Source organism: Lycorma delicatula, chromosome 10, assembly GCF_047948215.1.
Source record: "Lycorma delicatula isolate Av1 chromosome 10, ASM4794821v1, whole genome shotgun sequence".
In the NCBI taxonomy this organism is placed as follows: Eukaryota; Metazoa; Arthropoda; class Insecta; order Hemiptera; family Fulgoridae; genus Lycorma; species Lycorma delicatula.
The window spans coordinates 35,255,103-35,279,498 of NC_134464.1; the positions used below are offsets into that span (position 1 = coordinate 35,255,103).

At 28.8% G+C, this 24,396-nt stretch overlaps 1 protein-coding gene across 2 annotated transcripts in view; it reads left to right on the plus strand.

The window, feature by feature from the left end:
• The window catches only part of LOC142331083 (uncharacterized), a 282,018-nt gene that overhangs the window by 126,871 nt on the left and 130,751 nt on the right, over positions 1-24,396 (plus strand). For both annotated transcript variants that reach the window (XM_075376746.1, XM_075376747.1), the window contains exon 4: positions 17,770-17,885. In XM_075376746.1, coding sequence (XP_075232861.1) covers positions 17,770-17,885 — 116 coding nt within the window. The remainder of the gene's footprint in view (positions 1-17,769; positions 17,886-24,396) is intronic.

The following is a 24,396-nucleotide window of genomic DNA, read 5'->3' on the forward strand; positions in this document are numbered from 1 at the left end:
GAGCTCTACTAATTAATGAATTACTGGTAAATAATATCAATTTTATATAGCAATTTGGAATATTAATATGTTAGTTTGATTTAATGAAATTAATTTCGTTTATTAATTATAATCCCTGTCTATAAAAATATCAATATATATTATTTTATAATCTAAGTTTTCCTTCTTTATGAATAATATATTTTATTACGTCAGTTTTATTAATTTCAATAAATATATCTTACATTAAAAGGGAACTTCTTTTATCCTTTGATTTTTATTTTTTTAGCGACTGATATATATTATATGAATTAATGAATATAGTCAATAGTTGTTTACGTCACCGAATATATTAAAAGATATTAAAAAAAAAAAAAAAAGGTAGTAGAACAATAATAAATGTTATTAATAATATTTCTGTAATATTGTAATTTATTATTAAAAACCTGCAGACATTGTATGAATCGTTATAAAAAAAAATTATACAATAACAGTCATTGTCTACAAAAACTAAATTTATATTTTATTAAATATCTAAATTTAGTTTTTGAATTTATTCTTTCTATTTTTACTAATTTATTGATCAATTACTAAGTGTTAAAAATACGTAGTGTAATAATTTTTATGAAAGAATTTCTTTCTTAGAATTATTTATTTGTATTTTAAAAAAAAACTATTTTCTTTTAAAAATATACTTTTTCACGATATTTTTGCATTTCTTAAAATATTAAATAATTTATTTATAGATATATTTTTTTTTAAAAACGTAAAATTAATTATATCGATTTTAAAGAAACTGGCATGATGGATTTATATTAACCCTGATTACAATACAGGAAGTATTTCGATATAAAATATTGACAGGTGGCCTGGCGTATCTCATAATAAATTATTGTTTGTTTTAATTTATTCGCTTAAATTGAGTTTTACACATTTATTCTTTAGTAGTTAATGCATTTTGTTAACAACAAATATATTTTATTTATTTATTTTGCTTCATAATACATTAACTATATTAAAACGTTATATATCGGGTTGTAAATGAGTAACAGTTTTTTTTTATGAAAATGTTCTTCCATCATTTTCCCCCTTTTCTTTGTAATCCTCTACACATAAAAAACTGAAAATCATAATTATTTTTTTTCTTTTTATGTGTTTGTATATCTTTGGTTTATATGTAAATAAACATTCTATTCAGTTACTGGAGGGCTGATTAGAAGGCTGAACAGCATATCAAAGTAATAACTCTTGCTGTTATTAAAAATAATTTTTAAAAGCTCGATCTTTCGTAGCAATTTTTGTTTTAAGAAAATTGGATCATCAGTTTTATCACGTGTTCTCATGGCTAAAAATCGTTAATTCACTGATGTTTATTGTTATTTTACTGACGAGTGATTGAGTGCTTGTTGAAATTATTCATCCTCGTTAATTCTCGCAGTACATCTCCTGATACGCAGTATAGTATTTTACATTCCAAGATAATTTATTTTTTACTATATCTATTTTTATGAAATAAAAATATAAAGTAATGATTGAGAAAGTTTCGTCATTACATTTCCGTAATTGCAGTGCACATTAACTTTCCGAACGCATTGCATTTTGAAGAGAAATTTATATATTGATATAAAATTGTATAGTTGAAAAATAATTTTTTGTAAAATGGCCTTCGAATTTAACATTTTTTTTTTTTTTTGTTGAAGCTACTCGTCGTAGTTATTAAAGTTTTAACCTTATAAAGTAAACATATAACGTGACTTTATTTTGTACCGAGAAACGATGTAGCAGATATAAACATATGAAACACTAGCGACAATTATAAATTTACTCAGTCACGTTTGAATACACCGGCGCCAAGACGCTGGGGTGATAAAAAATGAAAATACAATTTTAAGACAGAATCTTCTGGGATAGATCAGGTTAAAAGTAGATTTAAGTACTTTTGCGACGAGAAAGAAATATCAAAAGTTTTAATATAGTACAGTATAAGTAGTATAAGTACTGATGAATTTGTTTCTTTAAAAAAATATATATATTTATATGTCTGTTTAGTGGGGAATGTTTTAAAGAAAAATTGCGTTAGTATCTTACGTTCTCATAGTTCGTTCGTTAGTCTTTTATTTCGTGTGTTTTGAATGCTTGCCACGGAAACACTTTTTAACAATTAAGTGTTTGTAGATAAATACAAATACGTGTATACAAATACTTATATTTACGTAGTGAAATGGATTAACTGACGCTAATTAAAAGACAAAGCATATCAGTGACGTCAAATAGGAATTAACAACTTTGTTAATACATTTCAAACCGACGTATATGTGTATATGTTTATGTACGTTTATTGTTTATCTTAACTTTTAAATTAGTCATCTTTTTCTATACAATATCTAAAACTTAAGAAGGAAAGAAATGTTTATAGTTTACATAAACAATTTATTCTTGGGCGTATAAAATAAAAGTTTTACAAAAAGTTACGATAAATCGGTGGAAGTAATTTAAATTAACTGAATAAATTTGTAAATAAAAATAGAAAAAAATAACTAATGATATCCAATTCGGGGATTTATTAAACGTAATAAATTTATAATTTTGCATATAGGTTTTACATTTATTAATGTATATAATAGTAAGAAAAAAAAACACTTTGTCCTTGAGGGGGTCAAGCTTCCAGCTTATCAGTCACATGATGTAAAAGTTTAATTTTAATATTATATTAAACATATCTCTTTTGATTACATTATATTATTTGTGCTTTTAATAAATAGAACTTTTGTTCTGCATTATTTTGTAATTTTCAATTCATTTGAAGAAAATCCTGGTCAGCATTACGGCAAATTATCCATAAAAAGTACTCCTGTATTTGCCTGTTTTCCCAGAAGCACAGTTTGAATAGTCTCCAAGGGAATATATAAAATAAGGTAAAATAAAGAACAAAGTTTATGTATTAATCTTTTAATTTCCACTGGTCGAATTATAATGGCGGCTGTTTAAATTGGCCTTTATCTCTTAGTAAAAGTAGAATTTTTTTTATTGTTTAATTACGTGTTTTTACATAACATATTATTAAGTTTTTAGTTTCATAATTTAATTTAATAACGGGTCGGAAAAACATAGATGTAAAGAAAAGAAGAATTTCTATTAATATAAAATTGTTAAAATCTCGCCCGTTTATTTCAAAGGAGTACAGTCATTTTATATTAGCGTAGAACGCAATTCAAAAGTGTTAACTGATGGAACAGCTGTTTTCATGAATTAGTTAAAAATAAACGCCTAATAAATTCTTGATACAGTCTCCCAGTCACCATTCTGCTGTTAAATTTTAATTAACATGTAATTTTAGCCTGGAAATTCATAAATATAAAAAGCTACATTAAACTGAAGCAACTGTCTTCGAGCCCCGAATCAAGAAAGCTGAATAAGTCTAAAGACTTCCAAAATATCATACAAATTAACCAAATCAAAGAAGGAACAGTAAAGTTTTAATTTTGTTCTATTTGCTGCAATTATTAATCAGTTCTGCTCAACTTACTAATTTCGGATTTTTTCCTCGATAAAAGTTAAATCTTGAATTCGATTTTAATTGATTAACTAGTTCCGTGTTATTATGATTCTCAAAATACACAGGGAATTTTACCTATGTTCCACCTCTTATGATTACACTTTACATTGTTTTAAAGGTATTATAAGTTTGAATAAATTTCCGAGAACAAGGCAGTGATATTTATATGGTTCCCGGGCCATTGCAGCATCTTCGGTAACGAACGGGCTGATGAGGCTGCCAAGCGAGCGGCAACAAATGACCTCCAGTTAAAATTAACATATGAGAGCGACTTCACGAAGACATTCCATGTCAAATTACGTAATCAGTTGAATAAGTACTGGCTGCTGAGTCCTTCCACGGCTTTACATGGCATCCGGGAAAACATATTCGAAATGCTATTTATCCCAACCAACAGAAGAAACTTAGTCACCCTAACTCAGGATTGGACACACAAAGCTAGCCCACGCCCATCTATTTGCCTCTCCTCAGCAGAACTGTGAGGCGTGCAATGGAAAATTGTCTGTAAACCACTTACTCGTAGATTTCTCAATGTTCGGGTCTTCTTTCTTTTTCCTATTTAGCCTCCGGTAACTACCGTTCAGATAATACTTCAGAGGATGATATGTATGAGTGTAAATGAACTATAGTCTTGTACATTCTCAGTTCGACCATTCCTAAAATGTGTGGTTAATTGAAACCCAACCACCAAAGAACACCGGTATCCACGATCTAGTATTCAAATCCGTGTAAAAATAGCTGACTTTACTATGTCTTGAACACTGGAACACTCGACTTCCAAATCAGCTGATCAGCTGAAGACGCGTCCCCCACTAGACCAACCCGGTGGGTTCAATGTTTGGATCTATTCGACAACAATTAAACCTGGGTTCAGATGTGAAGTGTTTAGTCAACCGGAAGAAATACTTCAAAGATTGTTGCGGTTTCTCTCTGTTAGTAGGATGAAGGTTCTAACTTAGCGGTTTTGCTTACGTTAGATCCCTTACGGAACCCACCGGGTTGGTCTAGTGGTGAACGCGTCTTCCCAAATCAGCTGATTAGGAAGTCGAGAGTTCCAGCGTTCAAGTCCTAGTAAATCCAGTTATTTTTACACGGACTTGAATACTAGATCGTGTATACCGGTGTTCCTTTGTGGTTGGGTTTCAATTAACCACACATCTCAGGTATGGTCGAACTGAGAATGTACAAGACTACACTTCATTCACATTCATACATATCATCCTCTGAAGTATTATCTAATCGGTAGTTACCGGAGGCTAAACAGGAAAAACAAAAAGATCTCTTACGGAATTGTGTGTGCCAAGTGAAAATAGACTAGTGGTGATGTTCCGATATTTATGTTTATATTGTTCTAGTTTGTTTTTGTTATTTGGTGTTTATTGTTTAATTATTTATGATCGTGTAGTTATATTTAAAACGCTTATGACTACTATCGTTGATGCGACTGTAAATAAACGATGGAAAAAAAGTTATGTTAAAATATAATTTTTAAAATTTTACTTGCATAAACCATATAAAGTTATTTATAGTAATAAACGTAACATTTAAAAATAATTTATCGTTAAAATAACGAAAACTTTAGGTAATATTCTAAAATTAGTTTCAAATTAAACTATTAAAAAAAAATATTTAAATATTTGTTTGCAAGTTAAAAATATTTGCTTAGTTAATAATTTGCTTAAAACATTTTTTTTTATAAGATTTCTGAGTAAATTCCTTAAAAAGGTTTACCCTGCCCTTTTACATTCAATTCACAACTAGCGGAACATGAGGATTTCTTGTTTTTACCCGAAGGAATTGTTAATCGATATTTCTTTACATCCATTTCATATAAAAATGCTTTTTTTTCTTTTCTTATCTTTGGGGAATTTTTGTTTAAACATCCACGAAAGAAAAATATCTCTAATGTTATATCGTTGCACATGTTAACGTGGCCATTTAACTATTAGAAGATATTAATAATATCTATTAATCATAATTTAAAATATTTACTAATACTCTCTTCTCTTAACGAAAATAAATATTTTCCTCTTACTCCTTCACAAGATGAATTATAAATTAAGATCTGATGCGGACACCACATGACTTCCTTGCACGTCTGTTAAATTACATATACACATTTCTGCTGCATATTACCTAAACATATTTCATTTGAAAGTGAGATACGATTACAATTATTTAATAAAAGTGGAGAGTTACAGAATTGCTAAAATATTACTTTTTATTAACATCAAATATTTATACAATTATTAATTCAACACACTTACCTAAAATTTTAGGATAGAGTAAAAATCCCTTGATTACTCTGTAAATAAATTGTTTACCAAATAATCCAATAATAAAAATTGATTATTCTTCGCCGTAAGATCAAAATTAATATTTGTAACCAGTATACAGGAGTTCATTAAACGGAATAGTTTAATTATTATTAATTTTTATTTATACGACACACCAGAAATTTGAAGTACACACCAGAAATCTTGTGCATATTATGCACAGCTGAAAATAAATTTTCAACAATCACTTTAAATTGAATACAATTCAAAAATGTATTTAATTTTTCTGTCAAATAATTAAATAAAATTTTTTTTTTTAAAAATATACAATTTTTATAAGAATTTGCTAAGAAAATCCAAAAATACTAAGATTGTAAATTATAATATTCAATTAATATTAAGTAATCTTTCACTAATATTTTTAACATTTTTTTAATATCATTGAATTATTATTTATTGTAAAAATTTTTTGCAATCACCGGTTAATAATATTAAACCAATATGTTTAAATTAAAAAAAAGAAAAGTAAAAAACATAAAAAAGGTTAAAAAAACAAAAGGAGATGAAAAGTCTGATTCGAACCGATGTGTCTCCCATTTAAGCTCCAAATATCTCATAAATTACAATTTTAATTTTAATTTCGATTGCAATCAAAAAAGGAGGTGCACAACTAGATGGTACAATAGTGCTAAATCCAAAATTTCAACATCCTATGGCTAATCGTTTTTGAGTTATACATACATACGTACGTACAGACGTCACGCCGAAACTAGTCAAAATGAATTCAGGGATAGTCAAAATGGATATTTCCGTTGAAATATGAAAACCGAGATGTTTCGCGATCACAATACTTCCTTTTCTTCGTACAAGTAATTAAAAACAACAGGAAAATAATTAACTCACTCTCCTTCCATAAATATTTTTTAAATCCAACTGTAAGAGATTGTACACAATTTTTTGTAACTTCAAACGGGGTTCCTTACCTCCTTTTCTTGTGTAAGTTTTGTACGTTACATGCTGTAAAAATGTTTTTAAAAAATTTCAGGAGGATAAGAATTAAAGTAAATAAAATTTGCAAAACTTACGAAATATTTTGGTCCTTGTTTTGGTAAGCTGATACTATTTTTTTCTTTTTTTTTTCAAAAAATAATCCGAATGACATTTTGTTTTTTAATAACCAAATTAACCTTCAAAACATACTTTATTTATTAAAATAACCCATTAATTCTTTTTTTTATATATGTAATAAAAACACTTGTTTTTTTAACAATCAATATATATAAATAAATAAATAACAATGTTTCTTATTCACATGTCTTCACTAACATCTGAACAAATCGTTATCTAATTATTTTCTCGCCAAAAAAAAATTCGCGTCTACTGCTACATTCCCTCTTATTACGATTGTTTGCTCGTCACCATAAACTTTCAATACTTTGGTATGTGCACCTGTTTTTGGATCATCAAAGATTTACTTTATCATGTTTGTAATTCATACCTTCTAAATCTTCTACACAATCATACGTTTACCATAAATCTGATGTGATTTTAGTATCTGGTTCGATGCATGCTAAAATTGTAGAAATTAATGTCTCCTTTGTTCTGTCAGGAACAGAATACATGAAACTTTTTTTTCACGACAAATTTCTCCAAAAATCCGCTGTTGTGGTAACATTCGTTGTCCTCTATTATCCCAAAAGGCAGCTATCACACAGAAGTGGATGAAGAGCTTCTACTCAACCTCTCCCTTTAAATCTTACATTTAAATTAACTTAAATCAGCAATTGCGACTCCTCCGGAGAAGGGGGCGCATTGCTCCCTCCATACAGTTAGTGCCCCGTTGTGGCGTATTCCTGCTAGCCTATGAAGCGTTAGCACCGAAAGGACTTCAGTGGACGGTCTGAAGGGGAATTACGTCAGGGGACAGGCTTCATAAGCCTAGCCTTCCGCGGTCGGCCCATAAAATGGGTTCGATAACGCTGGTTCAACAACGGATTGGTATGCAACTAAATCCGTCTTAAAAATACTAAATAATAAACAAAACTTGAAAAATTAGACCCGCCATTTAAAAATAAACCTTTTAAAAACACGCCCGATTAGAATCATCCAGCAGCAAGGGACTCTGTCCAGGTTCTGCGATAAGTAGGGAGAAATAAACTCCCGCCAACTTTGCATTCCATTCCAATAAAGAACGTTCGGAGAGGCCCTCGATAATCGCCGAGGACTTGTTGAAACGCGTCGATGATGAAATCAGAAAATATCATCGCTCAACGATTTCCTACCTGGCCCTTCTTTTTGCTGATGTTTCAAAAGCTGTTACCGGTCGCATTGTTCATAACCATTTAGGCTTCAGAAAGGTTTGTGCACGTTGGCTGCCGCACGTATTAACGGAACGTCACAAAAAAATCCGAATGTGATCTGCTTTGGAATTTTTGATGCGTTACACAGAAAAAGGTGATCAGTTCCTTAATTCGATTGTTAACGGTAATGAAACATGGATTATGTATTACACGCCACAGAAAAAAACGGAAGTCAAGAGAATGCTGTCATCCTCAATCACCAACCCGAACAACAAAAGTCAAGCCATTTTGACGCAAACCGATGGCCACAGTCTTTCGGGATCGGTTTGGCGTACTGCTGATTGATTTCATGCCACATGGAACAACTGTAAATGCAGAAGCCTACGCGAAACTGTACGTAGGTTACGGCGCGCCATTCAAAATCGGCGACGTGGACGGGGCTGACCGACGGCGTCGTCCTGCTGCACGATAATTCACGTCCACGTGTTGCGGGTCCGACGCATGGTTTACTGAAAACATTTGGATGGAAAATTTACGATTACCCACCATATATTCCGGACTTAGCTCCTTTTGATTACCATTTGTTTGGGAAATTGAAAGAATTTTTGAGTGGTTTAGCAATTCGCGGGTGACGATGAACTTGAAAATGCTGTCAATCAACGGCTAAATGGACTAGCGGCAGAAGAATACGTCGAGGATATATTGAAGCTGGTGTATCGCTACGATAAATGTGGCGATTAATGTGATTCATGTGGCGATTATATACAGAAATATTATATGGTATGTAGTTTAAAAAAAATTAAAAATATTTATAAAGTTTTCAGAATAAATTTTTTTACAATGAAACGGTCTTTACTTTAGAGATAACCTCTCGTAGTTTTTTTTTTTAGAAAAAAGACTCATCTTTCTCTACAATAGTTCCTGGTTACCTATTTTGTCTTATTTTGTAATTATTTAAAGGAACATATTTTTCATAAGTAATTTTTCCAAATTGTAATAGTTTCAGACTGCATGTTCAATTCTTTTTTACAAAATACAGTAGTTGTATGTATAGCTTTGGGTTCAACAATAAATAAACAAAATAATTGTTTCATAACTGTTTTCCAGCAACGTATTTTTTGTAATAGAAACTTTTTCTCTACGTGTTCGTTTATTACAACGCCACCTTCCTCGATCTCTTTGTCCTTTTTCAATAACTAATTTGATGGTTTTTTCTTACAAACTCTTCCAGATTGTATAATTTTCTTTTTCTGCAATAATTTAATAGCTTTTTTATTAGTATCCATATTCTTAATTAATGAAATTAATATAAAACTTTACATATTAACAATCAATGATGGATTAGTTTTCTATATTTTTCTATTTGTTGTAATAAATAAAACAGTAATCATTATTAAAATAATGTTATTGAATTATTTTTAGTTATTGTTATTTAAATGTGCGCGTATATAAAATGCCCGTTTTTATTGTTATTTTTGAAAAAAAAAAAAAAATTTGTGCCCACTTGCCTAAAAAGATGTAATTTTGTTTTTTAATTTCTCTCCCGGATAATAAATAAGCTTTGGAAGTTGGAGAAAAAACGGGAAATTTAACTTTTCCAGAATAAATCGGATTTTACCTTTTTTTTAAGTAAAAACATATTAGAGATGTATTTACAAAAATAATTATGTTTTCCAAAATATTACTTAAAACAAATATTTATTTTATAATATTTTTTTCTTAAAAAAAATAAAGAAAGTAGTATTCCAGTGATAACTGGATCTTTTAAAAGTAAATACTAATTATAAATTGCTAAATCTGTCACAGTAGTTTATTTTCAGTTTAGAGACGATGTATATACGTGTTTAAAAATAAAAAGTTAGTTTATTTTAGGCGTGCTCTTTGACTAAATGGTGGGCAAGAGGGTGGGGTAAATGGTCTTGCTGATGATTTTTGATATGTGATAGGATAGGTTTAGAAGAAGCGGTACAGCAAATCTGTTTGGAATGAGTTCATGTGGAATACATTGGGATAGCAGCAGTTGACGCACGGGATTGCTTTTGCATGACGTCTACACACTGCGGAAATAGAGCATTTGGTTATACTTTACCTAAACATCTGACAAAAATATAATGAAAACACAACTTATATGATTCTTTTTTTTAAAATTATCTAAATAGATCGAAGGAAAAACAGAAATAAATGATTTTTCACAGGTATGATTTGATAACAAACATATGGTTTCACAAAGGAGATTTTTATTTTAAAATAAAATAATAATAAAAATAAATAACTAACACGAAAAGTGTAAACTATAAAACACCTGGTAAATTAATTTATAATATAAGCAAAACGTTTTAAATGATGTGTATTATATTTAGAGTATTATTTTGTTAGATAAGGTCTTTTACACCTTAAAACACATTTAATATTTTTACTTCGACCTCTTCATCTTTAAATTCTTTATTGTTCTGTTTTTTATTTATTCGGCCTTGACCCTGAAAAATATACTATGATTCATTGGAGGCTTCGTAACATTACGTAAATAAAACTGTCTACTATTATTTCAATACGTGTAAAAATATTCTCTAACCTTTTTATTAATTTACAACGTATTTTTATATTTAGTTTTGTTTATAAAATAAACTATTTATTCATTTTTCCTCTACATTATGTTATATGTGCTTAAAGCCATTATTATTATCATTTTAAAAAAAATTATTGAATTAAAAAAAAAGATTTGTTATTCTGGTTGCCAGCATGAAATTCGGTATACTATACTTATTAATAAATACCTAAGTAACGACAAATAACTGAAATATAATTTTCTTTATGCAATATTCCTTCTTGGAATATGTTTGAACAAGACGGTTTTTCCTATGAAATCGTAATATTATGAAAAAAAATTAAATATATTAATTAATCATCAACAAACTGTAATTAAAAAAAGTTGACAAAATTGTTAGACTTTCCTGTCAAACAGCCTTTTTCTGATGCACGACTTATACACACAATTTAAAAAAATATTTATAATTTTATTTAAATATTAGCAGATCCGACAATGCTTCGCTGTTGCTACATTTGAGTGTATATATATATATATATTATATATATAGATTAAATGAACACAATTGGAAGTTTGATAAAACATTAACAAAATGAACATTACGGAACTTCTCAAAACTTAACCTTTCCCTTTTCCCCATTTTTCTTTTTTTTCGTTATCATTTTTACCACATTCCTTTTCCATTTACACTATTTTTCTCCTTTCTCTTTCCAACAGTTCCCTTTCCTTCCCCATTTATCTCTTTCTTATTTCCTTTTTACCCTTTTTCTTTCCCCTTTCTCCTTTTATTTTATCTCTTTTCCCCTTTTTTTCTTTTTTCCATTTTCCCCTTCTGTTTTAACTTTTACGATTTTTTCCTCTTTCCGTTTTCCGATGTTTCCCTTTTTCCCTGTGCGTAAATCGGTCCAGTAGTTTTTTAGTGTATAGTGGACACACATATCCAAAACATTGAAATGGAATCGTAAAATATTTAGTATAGCGTGTATTGCTTTTACGTCCAACAGATAACGCTGTTTTTTTTTTTAAAACACGTTTTTACCTGTCACAGGTGTGACATCTTAGGTTTATAAACAGTAGGTAGGTAGGTTATACTTAATTTATTTATTCTTCCCTTGTTCTTAATATTTTGTTCCTTTTAATACTCATCTTCTTGTCGTTTTGATATATTTCTTCATGCTATCTTTCTTTTTCCTGCATTATTTTTTTTTTTCATTTTTGATTACTCACCATTTAATCCAATAATAAAAACTGAATATTTTACACCGTAAGGTCAAAATAACATTTGTAACCACTATACAGTAGTTTAATGAACGGAATAGTTAAATTATTATTGACTTTTATTTATACGACATACCAGAAATCTAAAACTTTTGTTAATGAGCAATTCACGAAGATACTAATAATACTGATCTAGTTATACGAGTAATAAAGGGTTACTCTATCCTAATATTTCGTGTAAGATTGTTTACTTAATAACAGTATAAATATTTGATGTTAATAAAAAATAATATTTTATCAATTGTGTAACTGTCTACCTTATTAAAGAATTGGAGGTTTGTATCTCACTTTCAAATGAAATAAATTTAAATGAAGTGCAGCAAAAAATTTGTATATGTAATTTAATAGGCGTACAAGGAAATTATGTGGTGTCCACATCGGATTTTTTTGGAAGCTTTTATAAATCATTTCTTTTAACAACATAATTATAAGATAAAATATTATTTTTAGAAATATGCTTGTTCGAATAAGTTATGCACAATGCGTTTATTGTGACCATGAAAGTGGTATGTTTAATCTAATATATATGTAATCAACTCGTGATACACGTTCGGCCACAGGAAACCCGTTGTGTCCAGCTGTGCACGTGGTATAGCCAACGTGTTAAGTAATACTAATTAACAAATTCCCTGAATTATATGTATCTTCGTACAACGTGAACAAATAATATGTTCTCAAATAGTTTTCGTTAATGCCTTTTAAATTGTTAAGGACATTTTATTATACTTATTTTACGTCCTAACTACTATGTTTATTAATATTTAGCATTGTATAAAAGGGAATTAATTTTGCGGGTGATTTGATAACGCTATCATGTTCACATTTTGTTGAATTAAAATAAGATTAATACAAAATGTACGTTATTTTATAAAATGCAATTGAAAAACGTTTTCTTAAAATATAAATAAAAGTTTAATAATAATATATTTAAATATATTGTTAAAAATAAAGTTAATCTTTTATAAATTCATTGTAAGAAAAACTTTTTATGATAATAATAATAATAATAGTAAGAATACAATATAAATCATCTTCCAAAAATTAATATTGCATGCAAATTAGTTATCGTAATGATTTTTTTCTTTACTTTTTGTTAAGGGTAAGAGCGTGTCTTGTTCAAATTTTTTACACTGATTAATTTTGTTACTATTGTTTATTACACTTTTAATTTTTAAATATCTTGGCAAAATAATAAATTATTTTACTTATTTAATCAATAAAATGAATTTTACAGATAAAAGTTTTTTATACTTTTTAGTAGTATAAAAAAGTATATATATATATATATATATATATATACTATTTACAGTAAGTTGTAGTGTATATACTAAGAGATAATTTTTTTAATTTATTATTAATAATTTTTATTACATTTAGTGGAGAAAATAAAAACAGGCAAAAAATTATCAGCTTGCATTACGGTGCCCAAGCGTACAGCCCGGTTAATTGTCTGCAATAACTCGATTGTTTGTGTATTGATTTTTACAAATGAGGTGTTATTTTGTTCAAAATGAAATACTTAATAAATTTTGTAATAAGTAAGAATTTGATCAAACAAATAATTACAAAAATTAAAAACTTAAGATGGCCGCCACTTTGAAACTTTTGAAGGAGATTTTAAAAATTGTTTATTTTATAGAATAAGACACTAATCTCAGATTTGTCAAATTTAATTAAAGTAAGTTTACCCGTTCCTGAGAAATAATTTTTTTTTTGAAAATCACAAAATGGCGTCCAGAAGGAAAACAAAGCAAATTAAGACTAATGTCAATATGAACTTTTTTCTCACTTTGGTTTCCTGAATCAGTTCCTGAATTTTTCGGGAATAAGTCCCGGAACACTCCGTATAGAAATAGCCTTTCTTTTTTCTGTTTAGCCTCCAAAAATTACCGTTCAGGTATTACTTCAGAGGGTTAATGAGGATGATCTGTATGAATGTAAATGAACTGTAGTCTTGTGCAGTCTCAGTCCGACCATTCCTGAGATATGTGGTTAATTGAAACCCAACCACCAAAGAACACCGGTGTCCACGATCTAGTATTCAAATACGTATAAAAGTAACTGCCTTTACTAGGACTTGAACCCTGGAACTCTCGACTTCCAAATCAGCTGATTTGGGAAAACGCGTTCACCACTAGATCAACCCGGTGGGTAATATAGGAATGGCCCACTAGGGATTTCACCAATATCATTGGTGAGATCCCATATCAATGTGTGTGCCTACATAACAAATTCATTATTAAATAATTTCTAAGATGTTGATATATCAATTACTTTTCATTTCTTTCTGGATGATTAATTCACCATATAAGCTGGACGACGCTTGTGCATGGTATTATAAAATAGAAATTTTTAGTGCATGAGAAATTATCATGCCTGACCGTGATACAAACTGAGGACCTCCGAATGAAAGATTGAGAGGCTACCACTCTGTCACAGAGATAGGTTATTTATAACATAAAGATATACAAACGATTCACAAAGAATAAACAAATTTTCAGGACTTTTTTTAAATTTTGATTGTTAATTTTCTAAAATATTTACTTCATTTTATTTTTATTTTTTGTAACACAGAATATTATTTCGTTTAATACTCGTACCTAATAAAAATCTGCCACATTTTGTTATGCTTTGTTTTAATAAAATTAGAAATTCTTACATTTTATTTAATTTCTTAGGACTTATTCAAACCACTTTACTCAAAATTAAATCCTCTACAATTTTTTTTTTCAATATTTTATGTGTTTATTATTTATTTAACTAAACTAATTTATGGCACACATAAACTACTGTATTTTTCGATCCTACAGTTTTGTAATTTAACCCAAATTTCTCGAAAACTACCAAAAATATAGTTCTGAGACCTTTTTTTTTTCAATTTATTAGGACAGATTTTCACATAAAAACTTTAAAATTATCCTTTAATCGGGTTCAAAGCTTAATTTTATCAAAGGCGCAAAGCAAAGAAATAAGGGAGAAATCTTTCATCAGCCGACAATCACTAACGAAGCATTTCCGAACCTCCCTTAACATGTACTTTTTTCTTTATTTTAATCAGTAGAATATGTCCTGAAAGTTTGTTACATTCTTCTTGAATTAATCTGTACAGGATTAAAAAATAACTGGGATTTAATTTTAATTATACGTATAAACTACAAAATTTAAAAAAAATAAACAATAAAAAGTATTTTTTTTTTTTAAATGCCTTAATTACATATTACTTAGAAATAGGAAGTATATATATATATATATACGAAAAATCTTATGTGGACATCACATGACTTCCTTGTACGTCCTTGTTTCTTTAATACTTCCTTGTATTAAATTATATACACACATTCGTTTTAAAATGAAAAGTGCACAAAATTTTATTTCATTAATATCTTCTGATATTGTTTCGTATTCTTTATTTTTATTGTTATTAAATTATTATTTATCGTAAAAATTGTGTACAGTCAGAGGTTAATAATAATATATATTGATTAATAAATTTAAAAAAAAAGTTAAAAAAAAGAGATGAAGTCTGATTCGTACCGATGTGTCTTTCCCTTCTTATATCCAACTATTTCATTAATTAAAATTTTATTTGGCTATAACTCTGGTACCAATGTAAATAAGTATCACTTATGACATATCGCTAAAATTCTCTCAGTGAGGGCTTATTACTGAAGTTAAGAAAAAATCCAAAATTCAGATTTTTTACTTTAAGGTGGAAATCTTTTTTCTCCTCTACTTAGCACCGGTAAAATCTACCTCCGCCTTCCGGCGTGGCGAAAGGGATTTTTTTAGATTCATTTAGATTATATGTCCGGGATTTTAATTTTATTTTTCTAAGTACAGTTTCCAATCTGTCTGGATTTTATAAACTTTCTTATTTTATTTTACTCTGTATTCTTCTTCTGCTTTCTGGGACCATTCATTCTTCGTAGGATTTTTCTTTTGATTTTAAGAGATTTAAGCTAGTCAGATTTTCTCTTTAAATTCCGTTTAAAATCACTTATCTGGCTATAGTATTTTAATGTTTCAAAAATGCTTAATGCTAAAAAAAATTACCAATTTAAAAAAAAAAATCAATCTTTTTAAACGTTAAACAAATAATAAAATTAATATTAATTAAAAAAAGATTTACTCTTTTTTATTAAAATTAACAAAGCATTACATACGAATGAGTTAAAAATATTATAAAAATCTTTAGCATATTTGTTGTTGTTTATTAAGACAAATTATATAGTTATCGAAAATTTGTAATGTAACTTTCATCATCGTTAAACTCGTTAACGATATTTCTTAGTATATCACGAAGAAATTATTACAAAATAACATTAAAATTCTTCAAGTATTTATAGTATGATATACAAAAATGTATCTATAATTAAGAAATACATTAAAATTTACAAGTTATTAACCTTTTAAAAAACATGCATTATATATACATAAATTAAACAGGTTAATGTAATTGATTTGCCGTACACGGTATTTTTTTTTTTTAACCAAACAGTCATCATCTGTTTACTTTAATTATAAATATAATTACAGTTCAGTAATTTGGTTTACGTAATAATTTAACTCAGTGGTGGATTTGTCTTTCAATAAATCATCAAACATTAATCATATTAACAAATTTGGCTGATTGACAAATTCTGTTTAAAAAAACAAACTACGTAAAAAATAATTGTGTTAAATTAATATTTACAAAACTTATTAAAATTATTCAATTATAAATATTGCAATTTTAATTATTTTTTAAATAAATTTATTTTTTTCTTAATTACATACTTAATTTTTTTTTATAATGTAAAAAAAAAAATTAAATATTTATATAATTATAATTTCCACTTCATTAATACAAAATATGATCAAGCGCTTTCGGAGATTACTATTCCATCGTCAGGAACAATGATAATATACTTTATAAACGTTTACTTCACATATCTAGAATTTTAATGAAATAAATTTTAAAATAAATATAACAATTGATCGTCAAAGAGTTAAAATAAGGTTAAATTATACGTCATGTCAGTAAAAAGGTCACAATTATTACGGATTTATAATTATATAATGTTACCATCGGGCCATGCTTAATAAAATTTAAAAAAAATTACCAAGTATATATTTTTATAACGTTCAGTCCGCCGAATTGGTCTAGTGGTTAACTCGTCATCGTAAATCGGTTGTTTAACAGCTTGACATTAAACATATGACAGTTGTTTAACAACTGCTTGATCAGTTGTTAAACAACATCTGTTTTTTAACAGCTGAATTTGGAAATCAAAGGTTCTGAGGTTGGAATTCTAGTAAAAGTTAGTTGATTTTATACGAATTTAATTACTAGATCGTGGGTGGATACGGGTGTTCTTTGGTGGTTCGGTTTCAATTAATCACACATCTCAGGAATGGTCTACTTGAGACTGTAGAAGACTACATTTCATTTACAATCAATCATACATATCATCCTCATTCATTCTCTGATGTAATACCTTACGGTGGTTCCGAAAGCTAAACAGAAGAGAAGAAAACTAGACAGTAGATAGATATCGGTGTACTTTGCTGGTTGGAGTTCAATTAACTACACGTTTCAGGAATGGTCGGCTTGAGTGTGTAAAAGACTACACCTCATTTACATGTTATACATATCATCCTCATCTCTTAGGCCGTAAGGGAACTGCTAATTGTTCATTAGTTGAACAGATTGCAACGTATATATAAGGGAAAAATATACAAATTTTTATATCTATATAAAAAAAATTATATTAAAAATCTAGCGTTAATTTAATAACTTTTATTACTATTATTATTATTTATTTATTTTAATAAATATATTAATTTATTTTACAGATTATATTGCGAGACATGGTAGAATGTCGGAGAGTGCTGCTAGACGAAAATTTTGGCAAATATTATCAGCAGTAGAATATTGTCACAATCACAGGGTTGTGCATAGGGATTTAAAAGTAAGTTGTATTTTTAATATTATTTTTATAATATTAGTCTATAAATTTATTGTTTTATTTATTTTTTTTTTATTGTCGTTTATTCTTTTTTACTGTAACTTATGTGTACTATAGATTTGTAAATATGATGTACTATACAAATCGTTCACCAATATATCATGTTAGTATGAAAATTCTTACGTAATGATTACTTGAACCTATTCTTTACTTAAGAAACCGTACGATTTCCAGATCTTTCCCCTAGAAACATGATATGGAAATACTTAAGTTCACCCTTATTAGTAAAACTATTTTACTTGTATTATTTATATATATGTTAAAAATATAACTTTGACTTATTTTAAACTTATGCAGGTTGATATACGTGTGTATCTACTGCAAATAAATGTACTGCTTAAATGAGGTAAAATTAGTTAAGGTTATACAAATGGAAGGTGTTGATCAAATTTAAATAAAATAATTAAAGACAACAGGAGCATATAATTGCAAGAACCTCTGGATCATTACTTTGAATATTCCTAATAGATAAGTGTAAGTTATTAATGGAAAGAAATTAAATGAAAAAAAAATTTAGGAAAAATTCACGGTTTTTGAGGAGGGTAAATTTGAAAGAGCATCAATACAAGGGAGGTGATTTTTCACTCAAGATTAATCAGCCAACCTCTATTGCTGGTAGCGTCTCTGCCGTTCATGCGTAATGTTCCGGGTTCAAATCCCAGTCAGATACGATATTGTTCTACCCTCTAAATTTTCGTATGATATTCCTACGTAAAAGCTTTAAACTTATGTGATAATCATTTTAAAAAACATCTTTGAATACTGGAGAAAAAACAAATAGCTATTAATAAATATATAGAATTACTGTATCTTAAAAAAATTCAATAAAATGGAATTGAATAAATTGGTTAAAATTTTAATGAATATGGGTTTGAAATGTTAGACAAATGTAAACAGCGGAAAAACTATTTACTACAAAAAAACTTCTATCTGACGTTCAAATTGGAACCTCTTTTATATAAAGTATTAGATATTCAAAAGGAATTTCCATTATTATAACCTATTTTACTTATTTTAAAATGTCGGCTCTATGATTGAAACTTAAACACATTTTTAATTTTTTAAAGGTATGAAACCGGTCAAAATTCACTCGCGGATGTTTAAAGAATACGGTAAAATGTTAATAAACAGTGCACATTTTTATAAGAGGATTGAACAATTTAAATTGAGTAGAACAAATATCACTGTTTTTCATCGAACGGAAGACCGGTGGAAGTTTCGAGTAACGCTTTTGCAAAATCGTGTTAATGATCTAATTTAGAAACAAAAGCATAAAAATTTGGAAAATTGCTGAAATTTTTGTGCTAGTATTTAAATGATCTATTCCATTACCCACGTTAAGTTCAAAACGTGATCAAGGTGGATTCCATGACAGTAGACTCAAAATCAAAACGACAACTAAATTCATATTTGTTCGGATCTTAAACAAGCTCTCTATAAATATACGATTTTTAACGGAAGATAAAAACTTCTAGATCCCGTAATAATTTGTAATTAAACTTGAATTTATCATTTTGAGCCGGAGCATGGTGTGATACCATCGAGTTAGCCCGCCAGGAAAAAATTCAATTTTATTTTTTCAAAGAAATATAACATAAATATAGCATCTCCCACAAATCTAACTACCAGAAAAATCTAGAATCTACCACAAACATTGATTTATACAGGATATTTATACAGGATGCCTCTCCTTTGTATTTAAGGGCAACGTGAGCCCGAGTGCTCTACAAACATGTAAATTTAAACCAATATTTGTTTCGGTTCAACCTGACAGTTGATGAGCTGTGCGTCTGCGGGGAGGTCCAGTCGAACGAACACATGATGTTCGACTGTCCAGCTCTGTGGGGGGGGGGGGGCAGAACTCAGGCCACCCTGGAACATAGAGGTCAAGAGGAAAATTGGTCACTCATAAGCAGCGAGTCAGATTTTGTCGGACCATATGGGAGTTCCTTGATGTGGTTGCTTTGTTCAACCGACATCAGTAGTTTATTTTAGGGAAAAGACTCCTACCGCGCTGCTGTAGGGAGCTAACCGAGAAATATGGCTGGCTACAAGCCAGATTAACGCTCCAAGCGCTTTAACATTGAACAGGTATTTGCTGGCATTCAGTGGCCTAGGCGTGGCAGCGAGTTGCTGCTGTCAATGACGATATAAGTTAATTATTGATAGTCATATATGTTTTAGTAGTTGACGGGGTGCGTCTACCCATTTTAGTGATATGTGACAAGTGGGCGGGGGGACACGCAAGCGAGTGGTATACGGTACCACGCTTATTCCGCTCACGCTTTTAGGTTAGCTCTAGGAGCTATTAGGACACTGGTCGCTAAACTGTTTTATGGCTCAGTAGCCGTTTGTGTCACAGACTTTCGGTCTTATGCTTTAGAAAGACCGAATGGTGTGGTGGCGGGAGAAATGCGAAGCAAACCAATCTACCACAAATAATACCATCAGGAACAAATGTAGAAATAGTATTGAAGAAAAATACAATTACAAACAAAAATGGAGTATACCAATTAAAATGTGATTGTAACGCGACCTATGTAGGACAAACGGGAAGAAAATTTTAAATAAGATGTAATGAACAAATAAGATCACATAAATACGATCTATATGTATTTCACGTTTTGAACTTAACGTGGAAAATGAAATAGATAATTATTGGGATTATAAAAACCCAATTTATTGCGATTATTTGGGAAAATAACATTGTTATGACATGCTGGGAAATAAAGCGAATCCTGCAATAAAGAGGAAACGTTCTGGTGGTTCTCTATAAAAAGGTTTAATTCTTCTACATGATAACGCTCGTTCCCTTACCACTGAAAAGAGACGGAATGCTACCCAAAAGTTGAGTTGGTAGGTGTTGAGTCCCGGATCTTGCATCATCAGATTTTATTTTGTTTAGTTTTCTCAAAGACTTTTTACATGCTACCAAGTTAGATAACAATGAGATCAATAATGCATGACCAAGAATGGTTCAGACACTAAGGTTAGTAATTTTTTCTATTTTTTTTTTTAAGATACCTCAAAAAAATAAACGCTTAAATGAGGCCCGAGTAAGTAATACGTTTTTTACAGTCATTTTTCTCATTTTTTCTAATTATTGAATAACCTTCGTAGATAAAGAAGAATAATTAGTTTATAATCGAATAAGAATTAATTTGGAGAATTTTCTTAAGAAAAAATATTTTAAGAATTAAAGCGGAAATTATTTTAGAGTATAAAAAGCTCCTAACCGGAATTCAAATCGGGACATTTCGGGTTGTTTCTATATACACACTGTTTTATTATATTAACGAGTTAATTTTCACATTTTTTTTTTATTGTTTAATGAGTTTAAATAGAAATTTCGTAAATCTACTTAATCTGATTTATTTCTCATGTCACTCAATGAAAAATTTATTAACTATTTCTTAAATTTATTGTTCATCTTTTTAAAAAAAAAATGGTATTTCTTTTTTGTGAGGTTTAATTTTATTACAAAACCAGCGGACCCGGCAATGCTTCGCTATTTCTAGATTTGAGTATATATATATAGATTAAATGAATGCAGTTGAAAGTTTGATAAAACATTAACAAAATGAACATCACGGAACTTCACAAAATTTAACCTTTTCCTTTTACCATTTCCCCTTTCCTTTTCCCTCTTTCCTCCTTTCCCATTTTCATATTTTCATTTATCATATTTCCTTTCCCTTCCCCAATTTCCTCTTTCCCTTTCACCAATTCTTCTTTCCACTCCGTTCCCTTTCCTACCACCATTTCTCTTTCCATTATTTCCTTTTTACCCTTCCTCTTTCCCCATTTTCTCCTTAACTCTTTCCTTTCCGTTTTTCCTTTTCCCCTTTTTAATTTTTTTCATTTTTCCCCCTTACATTTTCTTCTTCCCTTTTATCTTTTTCGATTTTCCCTATTTCCGTTTTCCGATTTTTCCCTTTCTCCCTTTTTCCCCGCGCGTAAATCGGTCCAGTAGTTTTTAGTCTATAGCGGACACATATCGGAAATATTGAAATGGAATCGTAAAATATTTAGTATTATGTGTGTTGCTTTTATGTCTAACAGATAGCGCTGTTTTTTTAAAAAAAAAGTATGTTTTTACCTGTCACAGACGTGACATCTTGGGTATATAAATAGTAGGTATATAAAAACACGCGTGTATTCGAATACAACGTTGTATTTAAAATTTCAAAGCAATCGGTAAAGAACTTTCGGAGTTTTAAGATTTTGAACCAACAAACATTTTCATTTATATAGATTATTTACTTTTCCATGGTATTTGTAAATCATAAACACCTGTCTGACATTAAACAAATAATAGAAGTTACATGGGTTATGTAATTTGGAATAAGTGTGTTTTCATTATGCAGAGCTGGAAATAATTTTCTATATATTTATTATATCTTGTTAAATTTGATCCTGGACTTTTCATTTTAGAAAAAAATTATGAAAGCTCACTTTAATTATTTCTATAGTTTTCGAATTTTATGATGTTCAAAATGTAGAAAATGTTGTGTAATTGCAAAATTCACACTACCTTTGCCTTAAATAATTAATATAATCAACTACATTGCTTAGTACTTAACTTGAAATCTATGCTGGTTTTTAAGATTTTTTAAGTTTTATTGTTTTACACAAATTTGAAGTTTTTAAGCTGTATTATGCAGATAGCAATTTTGTGTAGTCAATCATTTGCTTTATTCTCTTTCCAAAAAAATGTAGTTAACGAATTTTTTGTTGTCAGTCTAATTAAAAAATTATGTGAGTGGTAAAAATATTTGTAGATATTTGATAAAACAGCAAAGTAAAGGAATACCTAAAAAATTAGATTCAATTGAAATATTTGTAAAAAATTCAAGCATTATAAATTAATAGATAAAAATTATAGTATTATTAAAACAATGATCGATTACACAATGCAGAATTACCAACTTGTGTAGCCGATTTATTAATTAATTATGTCAAAATGTTATTAATTTAAAAAAAAAATCTTATCTAAAAATACATTTTATAATTATAACCTACCGTAACTTTTAAATAATTGTGCTGTTAATATTTTTATGAGAGGTTAATAATGTTAAAACAAAAAATTATTTTTTTAATTAAAATAAAAGTTTGAAGATTTTAATAAAATTCAAAATAAGCGATCAAATAACAAAACAAAATGAAAAGGAGCAAAGTTCCTGATTTAAATAAACATTTTTTTTTTTTATAGATATAAGTTTGTTTTTAGATTAATTTTTAATCTTACAAAACTGCTTAATGTAATTAAAATAAAAGAAGTGTAGTCTTGGTCTCTGAACAGAAAAAAAATCTGACAAAGACATTACTTCCTTGTACGCCTATTAAATTACTTATACACATTTTTTTTAAAGAAAAAGTACATAAAATTTTATTTCATTAATTACTTTTGATATTTTTTATATATATATTTTTTTATTGTTATTGAATATTATTTATTGTAAATTTTGTTACAATCAGAAGGTAATAATTATTATTAATAAATCAATATTTTAAAACTAAAAAATAAAAATAAAAAAAGGAAATGAATTCGGATTCGAACCGATGTGCCGTCCCCTTGTAAGGTCCAATTATTTTATTGATTAAAAATTTATTTCCCTATAACTCTGGAATCAATGAAAATAAGTACCACTTACGATACATCGTATTGAAAATTTCTCAATAAGGGCTTATTAATGCATTTAAGAAAAAGTCCAAAATCCTTTTTTGTTTAATTTTGGGCTTTTTTGAACACTTTTGGTTCAGTCGATTACAATCAAAAGGGAATGTGCACAACTAGATATTACAACAGTCCTAAATACAAAATTTCAACATCCTACGGCTAATCGTTTTTGAGTTGTACGAGATACATATGAGAACGTACGGACGTCACGCTGAAACTCGGCATAATGGATTCAGGGATGGTCAAAATGAATATTTCCGTTGAAATCTGCAAACTAAAATTTTTCGTGATCACAATCCTTTTTTTACTTCTTGCAAGGAAGTAAAAATCGGTTAAAAAATATGCAATAAATAAATAGATGGTTTTTTCTCAATTTTGGGGAAGGGGGAAAGTTTTTGAGGCTGTTGTTTTTTTTTAAATAGTAAGATTAGCATGCACGCATATATTAAGCCTAACATAAAGTGTGGTTATATTTGCAAAATATTGGCAAAATTAACCCCCAAATTTTACCACATATACATGTGTCTGTGTACAAAATTTCATTCAAAATCGGTTTATCCAGTTAAAAGATCCAGTTAAAAGCTTCAAACACGCCAACACAAGTGCATACGTACGAATATTACCCCCCACTTTTTGTTTTGTTTTTGAGGTCCTAGTTACATGAAACTTCGTTAAATGCAGAAAAACCCATACCCCATTTTTTGACTGATTACCGTATTTTTCTTCTTGCAGGACAGCTATGTTGCCAGGAAAGTAAGATATTGAAGATAAATA